Source organism: Cryptomeria japonica, chromosome 11, assembly GCF_030272615.1.
Source record: "Cryptomeria japonica chromosome 11, Sugi_1.0, whole genome shotgun sequence".
Lineage (NCBI taxonomy): Eukaryota > Viridiplantae > Streptophyta > Pinopsida > Cupressales > Cupressaceae > Cryptomeria > Cryptomeria japonica.
In genome coordinates, this window is record NC_081415.1 from 677326846 (window position 1) to 677334826 (window position 7981).

The 7981-nt window shown below is 38.3% G+C and overlaps 1 protein-coding gene across 2 annotated transcripts; it reads left to right on the forward strand.

Annotated features, from left to right (window-relative positions):
- The first annotated feature begins 2280 nt into the window (after positions 1-2280).
- LOC131038144 (uncharacterized) lies at positions 2281-5400 on the forward strand. Of its 2 annotated transcripts, none has more exons than XM_057970476.2 (2): positions 2281-2820; positions 3483-5400. In XM_057970476.2, the coding sequence occupies exons 1-2, from the start codon at positions 2767-2769 to the stop codon at positions 4779-4781; spliced, it is 1353 nt and encodes a 450-aa protein (XP_057826459.2). In that variant the 5' UTR covers positions 2281-2766; the 3' UTR covers positions 4782-5400. The 2 variants fall into 2 exon arrangements, with proteins under 2 accessions (XP_057826459.2, XP_057826460.2); XM_057970477.2 differs by lacking the exon at positions 2281-2820 and adding an exon at positions 2850-2993.
- Positions 5401-7981: the final 2581 nt, after the last annotated feature.

Here is a 7981-nt window from a genome sequence, read left to right on the forward strand (position 1 = left end):
ATTTTACTTTCCCAAAGTAGTTCTATTATCAACTCCCACTTCATTAATAAGAGCCCCCTTTGTTGGATTCGCCCACTTGACCATAATAGCCCATTAGATCCTACCAAATAATGTTGTCAAGAGACCGATAACAAGCCAAAAATGCAATGATATTATTTATGAAAAATGTGCCTAGCTTCCAAAATCTTGCAATTACATGTGAACCCCTTGATAGTTTGTAAAAGGGATGAGATAAGAAGGTAGTTGTGGGGTATAACCACCTTGAATGTGCATAAGACGTGTTCCTAATGTGTCATGTGCATAATACAAGTGTGACTAAGGTAACGTGTGAAAATGAGTTAGAAATACCATAATATCATGTGACTAATTATGTATGTTGCCTATTTCTTCCCTAATGAACTTTAATTTCACATGTTCCTTGGCTCCTTGTCCTTATAGATGACTCATCTCTTTGTATGTATCACAAAGATCATTATTACTCTTTAGAACCCCACCATACAAATTATTAGTATGAAAGAGTAGCTCTAGGCCCTTGAGACCAAACAAAAATATCATGACTCCTAGTTATTTGCTCTTTCTAAAAGCACTTGTACTATGCCCACTCTTGGTTTTAATCTCCATAATGAGGGCTTACTTAATTGAGCTGATAATCATAACATTAAGAATAAACAAGCAATTATGAATCACCTAACTATTCATGAAAGTCTTTTCACTAAATTATCGATTATTCTATCCTTCAAGTGATGATTATTTCTTATTTTTAACATCTCTGTTACATTTTAAATCTTGAAATTAATATTATTCTTCCTTATTAAGAATGTCCCAATTTGTTTCCTACTACAAGTAACTTTATCCATATTCTCTTTGTTCTCCTTAATACTATACTCCATGAAATGTTTGGTGTTGTTATAAAACTTTATTCTTCATGTCAGTATTACATGATAACATTTTTAATATATCTTACATAACACATATTAAAAGGGGAAAAAAAAACAATCAATTACAAGCTAGGGAAGATGCATGCTTTGAATGATATCTTATAAATATGACCACTTTACACTCCATGTGCCTACTGCCCATGCACATTTTTATCACTTATTCTTTGGATAAACAAATAAGCAAGATGCATTATTTCCCTCATGAAGCTCCACATTAGGGGGAACTCCAAATGGCTTACATACAAAACACAATGGGATGACTAGTATTTATCATAGCAAGGTACTCTTGTGCTAGCTTCTAGATAGATGGAAACAAAAGGGATGGATACATATAAATTGAATATATGGTGGTTAGTCGACATCGAGGGGCGTGCAATAGTTGGGTGACGTGTAGAGAGCACACCCAAGGGGTTGCATGCACTTAAAATATTAAAAAATTCAATGTAGTTTTCAGTCGCTTTAATTATTCTTTATGGGGGCAAATTTTTTAGGGTTGGGAAAAGAGTAGGGAACAACGAAAGGATGGGTAAGCATTCGCACATTGTGTGGCTCACAAGGCAAACTAAGAAGAAGACTACTGACTCAATAGTTCTAAGCAGCACGTGCATGCACGAAATGTGTGAGGACCATTCCACACACACTACCCGATACACATCTAATCTCTTCCCTGCACATTAAGTCGCAGGCACGACTGCTTTGAATCCAACTAGTTAAATGCTTAACCGCCCTGGAGTATAAGCCAGGTTAACATGCTTAATCATTCGCCTCGCAAACCAAGGTCACTCAGGTAATAATTTGTTTTGCTATAGTTTAATCCAAAGCTCCAAAGCCCACACGGACTATAGTTGAGTCAGTTGTATTCACTCATTTGTACCCCATATCTTGAGAGATCTTGTCCCCCCTCAATCATTTTAATAATATTTCGACCCCACCCGCGGAGGAGTGGGACCCGCGCAACCAAATACGGACGGAGTTGATGTTAGGGAGACACGTGGTCGGTGTGGGCCAGCTCAGCAGCCAGCACGGACGCGCAGGATGCGCCTCCGGATTCGTGCTAAAGAAAAAGAAAGGGAATGGAAACCCTAATCCCAAACCGAACCAAACTAAACGTCTTCGACCGCTTGCTGACGTTGACTCGGAGCCGTTTACATTGACTCCTAAATAGTGGTCCTGTCCTGCCACGTCAGACCCTTGATGTCCCTAGGAGCGAGGACGGTGTATAATATAATATATCCGTTTGAAGCGGCATTTGAATTTTAGGTTAAACTGAGTGAGCGTAGCTGATTGCGCCTTCTTCTCAAATCTGCCCTGTTATCATTTAATTCGTTTTTCTCTGGGCTTTTAATTAATTTACTTGGTGAGACGCCTTGGCTCACAAGGTAATTGAGGGAGTCATAGTATGAATATAACATGATCTCTTGGTTGTACGTACGTATGAGATGGGTAAGGGGGAGGGCAGTTGAAAGGTTGTTTGTCGCATAGCTTTGGGCTCTTACCCAGCCACCATTTCACGTGTGGAATCTTTTTCTTTTTCTTTTTTTCTCTCTTGGGCTTTTATGAAGCATGCAGCAGCGTCCTGTTACTTTCTTCTTCTTCTTTCTTCTTCTTCAATGAGTGGTGGATTTGGGCGGTGCTTTCATGTGACTGACGGTTCTACAACTCTAATTCAGTGCACGCATATCTTGTTGACCGATAAACAAACAGATCTCTATCTCACCAGTATAATTGGGCTTGTGAATATGAGTACGAGTCTTTGATTTCCATCTTGCTTTTGCTTTTGCTTTTCCTTTTGCTTTTCGGGTGTTCAGCAGCAGAATCGGACAGCTCAATGGTGCTTAGATCTGTTGCTGCTGCTTGCATCGATTCTGGCGATTGGCTACAGGTACCGCAACCATAGGTTTGTTTCTTCTTTCCGGATAAAAGATGGGGACCTTTCATCTGTACATGATTTTTTCGTAATCCTTTTAAAACTTGCTTATAGTTCGCTAGATTTCTCTCTCTGGTTGCTTAGGGCTCAAGTATACGCAATTGAAGCTAACATGCAGTATGATCTATGTAGGGCAAGGCCACACATGACTGTAAAGCGTGTCTATAATTTTATAGTTTGAAAATTTGGTTCTTAAGATGCAAAAGCTTCAGATTTACACACTGTGTATGCGTATGCTTATCTTGTTCGACGTTTAGGATCACACTCAGTGATCTATGGTCAAAAAGAGGAAAATTAATGACAATTTGGGCTTTTTTTGGGTTTGGTATCAGATGGTGATGAATCTCCATCTTGGGAATTTCGAGTAGAGACATAATTAAACATGGCGACACCGAAATTATTAGCTGGTTTACGTTATGTATATAGAGTTTATGTGAATGGCTAATTATAGAAACGAATTGAATTGTTGCAATCATGCAGGGAGTTGAACGTTATTAAGAGTCACATGAGTTCTGATCCTTGAAACCCTAGCTAGTTTGGCTGCCTGTTTTTTCAAGATCACATTTTTTTCGCATTCTGTTTTCCAATTCCATTGAATTTGTGTGTCTATGTTTCAGGGCAGCGGAATGCAACAAGATTCAGGGTTCAAATCTCCTCCGGAGAACATGCTGGCATGTCCGAGGGCGTTGATGGACAGGCGACTGAAGCCCAACGGAGAGCTGGCGCTCAAGTGCCCTCGCTGTGACTCACCCAACACCAAATTCTGTTACTACAACAATTACAGTCTGTCTCAGCCTCGGTATTTCTGCAAGACGTGCAGGCGGTACTGGACCAAAGGAGGCACTCTAAGAAACGTGCCAGTCGGGGGAGGATGCAGAAAGAACAAAAGATTCAAAAGAGCGGGCGATCACCCATCTCAGACTGACGCATCTGGAGGTCTTCAGAATAACAGCAACGAAATGAATTGTTCATCATCTCCAATACCAGAGCAGAGCAACCAGCTGAATCTTCCACCGCCTGTTCGGTCAGTCTACTTTACTCTTCTGAATGGAGGAGCAGATGGGCTGGGTATTTCGTACAGCAGTGCATCAGTACAGCAGCAACATAATCTTCAAGCTTTGAAGGTGGCGGCAGGTGCGGATCCGGATCTGGGGGTGCTGACAGACAATTGTAACAGTAACGCTTCAGGCTCATGCTCAGGTTCAGGCACAGGCATGATGATGATGATAGAAGTCCCATCTACATCGACATGTCCATCAAATCCCACCGCCAGTCATGAACCATTGGCCAACCTGTCAAATCTGAATACCTTCCAGTCTCCTCCAAACCTAATCTCCCCAAGTGGACCAGAACAACATCCACAAGCACCCTCGTTAGTGCAAATTAATGGAGATCTAAGTACCATTTTCGAGGCAGCCCGTCATCATCATCAAAATCAGCAGGTGCCCACGTCATCCGCACCCACATTTTCCCATGTCAGCAGCAACAGCAATCGGTTTAATGATGTAACAGGTGTTAATGATCATAGATTGAACTCTACCCTCCAAGATCAAGACGTCCAAATTCAATGGCATCAGCAGCACAAGTTTACGATCCCCGTGGAAGATCATCATGATAATGGGGGGGCTGCACAGGTATTATTGCCTTTTGATCACGAGAATCATCACCAAGTCAGACCACCGCATCATGATCAGATCAAATTGAGACACTTGAACATGGACGGCGTACAGACTACTCCCATGACAGGCGGTGAAGTAATTGAAGAAAACGGCCATGCTACTCCATACAATTGGCAACTGCCCACATCTGAAGGATTGCTCGACACTTCTGCTAATAATATTAACTACTGGAATGGTACTGCTGGAGCATGGCCGGATCTCTCTTGTTATGCTCCTTATACAAACCCGTTGATTTAAAGGCCATACTTTATAAACATCATGAACTGGGGATAATTACTAATATGGATCCTGAGAAAGCCAGGAGATCTTTGATTAAGTACATTGGTATAATAAAACTATATTGTATAATGTTTGCCAGTCATGACTCCGTTCCAGACTCTCAAAACAACTGTTTCTGCAGCAGCCTATTATGAGAGATCAGCATCCTATATGGTGTTTCTTACATAGCTTGCAGGATTAATCAGACCAGAGGCAGCTGTAATTGAAGCTTTTGTTTTGATTTCGTGATAGATGCAGCGAAGAAGTCTCATTCAATGGACCTCGCCAATACATGAGAGGTACATGACATTTGTTCCCTTGCTGCCCATGTGATATCCTGCCCTTTTGGCAGTGTCAGTGTGGAACTTCTGTAAATAGAGATTTAACTTGTATTTGTATTTTGAATTTAGCTTGAGAATTTGTCTAATCCGTTGTAGATATCTTTGATTTGGACTTCTACAACGGTGCAGTGATATTCTCTATCACTGCAAAAAATTTACCTAATTCGCTGGAATCTATTCTGACACTCCAGCCTAATGCTTCAACTGCTAATGTAAATTTAGCTCTGGCATGTTAGTCTCTGCTTTTCTTGCTCCTCCTGGTTGGTCCTATGTTTACTGTGACTCTCTGGACATGACTGGTTTCTCATTTCTCAAAAATAACATTTGACTGTAATAATTTTATGGTATTCATCCAAGGATATCATTATAAGATATTCGTTGATTGATTTGAACTCTAAATATACAAAAACATGAGTCGGAGGAAAGATTGCATTGCTTCTATTCTTAGCTCTTGAAATTTTACATTTGCTGGCAATAGATATAGATCTTCCAACACCAGATATAACTAGAGTTCTTTCAGTCTTTTCATGAAATCACCCATCGAAACCGGATTCAACTCAAGAGATATTGCTAAAACATACCTTAGAAACTTAACTCTCGAAATTTTACATTTTCTGGCAATAGATATAGATCTTCTAACACCAAATCTAACTAGAGTTCTTTCAGTCTCTTCAGGAAATTAACCATCGAAATCTGATTTAACTCATGGGATATTGCTAACTTATACCTTCAAAACTTAACTCAATTAGAAAATGCAGATTCATGATTTCAAGTAGATTTGTACAAATAGATACCAAGTAGAAGAATTCAAACTTTGGGTAGCCTTTAGTCTTTAGTCTATTAGTCTATTCACAGCAAAAGCTTAAATAAAAAAGCAGCAAACAATATATATATATAGGCTCATCTAGTTTTTCTCTGTACTTGGTGTATACTAGCTGAACTGGTTAATGATATAATCAGGCCAAGAAATTGACCCTTGAACGATTCCCACAAATGGGCTATAAGGGATCGGCATGATCTCTTATGAAGCTCGGTGTCAAGGCACAGAACAAGTGGAAGGAAAGCCCATAAATTTTAATGGTGCATCATGGGGGACAGATACATGTGCTTGTCTCTAACTGATTTGTGCTTGGTACAAGTCTACCATGTAAACTCATCGATGATAGTATCAGGCCAAGAAGTTGACATTGAACTACTCTTATAAATGGGCTCAGGTACAGTCATGCTCAGAAATGAAGCCTGATAACTATGGCACACAAGTACATGCCTTGCAACTGAAGAAATATCGACATCTACCATTTTCTTTGACTGTTGAAATTAGATATTTCCCCCCTTACGTGCGAAAAAGGGAAGAATACAATCCCTCTTATAGAAAGTGTACACTAAGATTATTAAATTAGGATTGTAGAGTTAGGATATGCAATTGTGTGGAGTAATGTGATAAGATATGAATGTGAAAAGTTAATATTTATTTAAAAAAAATGATGTAGATATGTTGTGATATATATTTTAAGTGTTTTGTACATGTTTAATATTTAATGATATTAAAATTTACTATTTTTTAACATTGTTTTTATGACTGTGAAATTGATATGTGCAATTGTAAATTTGATCCAGGTTTATGAACTTAAACTTTGATACACATACAATCTTTGTTAAACTCTAATATTTGCCTTTGGATTTCCTAGAATGCATGTGTTCTATTTTTAGCCAACTATTGGTGTTTAAGAAATAGGGGCTTCTAGGTAGGCCAGGGATGATTTTCTTATGATCAAATTCTTAGATGGATTAATTTAATAACTATAAACATAGATCAATGACAACTTGCAATCATGTTAGGAATGTCCTATACGTTGGTGTAAGCATGTAATTATCCACATGAGTATCAAGGTCAAATCATATAGGTCGTTATGATTGATAGCCTTAATGGGGTTTTCTTGATTGGTAGGATGAGAATCCATTTCATGGTTTAGGAAAAATCTTATTCTTAAAGCTAAACTAGGCATTGGTATAAAAAACCCTAAATAAACAAGACTAGTAAGATAATTACCCTAAGATTTAAAAAACGGTAGGACATGTAACTACTTGGAGTAGCGCATTGAAACGATTGAACAAATTGAATAAATAAAGAAAAGGTACTTAGTAGGATATTTGATTTAGATATGATATGATAGATATTTGGAAGTGATTCACCAATATGCAAAAAAAAAAGGAATGACTAGGTGAGCGATTAGATTTTGCAAATTCGTTGTTTCTCATTATGGACCACTTTCATATACGTGAAAATACAAACTTGACCTAGTTTGTGGACTTAAACTTTGGTGTGTAGATCCAATCTCTGCTAGACTCTCATATTTGCTTTTGGTTCTACTAAACTTCTATAGTATACTTTAGCTAACTGATGGTGTTTAATAACACCTTCAAAGAGTTTATTAGGCAAGAATTGATTCTCATTAAGCGAAACTATAGATGGAATGATTTCATATCCATGAACACATATTGAAGACAATAGGCAGTCATGTAAATAATGTCCTAGATGCTAATGCAAGTAGTTACTTTAATAAGGAGTGCTCTAGTTTAATGATATAATCTTTTTTAATTCTTTCTAGGTGCTAGGTGCTAGGTGCTAGGTGCTAGGTGCTAGATGCTACACATGTAAATATGAAATAGAGTTAGTCTTTAAATACAACCACAAAGGTGACAAGTGAAATGTAAACACAACCACAAATGTGACAAGCAAAATGTTTCATACTTTGAGCTCACATAATGACTAGTAGAAAGGGTTACACTAGTTTCAAATTAACTTTTTAGTTCAGTTCTATAAATTTTACAGCTATC

Excerpts from the sequence above, each read along its gene's own strand:
- LOC131038144 (XM_057970476.2), top strand. The coding sequence starts at position 2,767 with ATGGTGCTTAGATCTGTTGCTGCTGCTTGCATCGATTCTGGCGATTGG. Across the intron at positions 2,821-3,482 it reads ATTCTGGCGATTGGCTACAG|GGCAGCGGAATGCAACAAGA; the intron begins GTACCGCAACCA and ends TCTATGTTTCAG.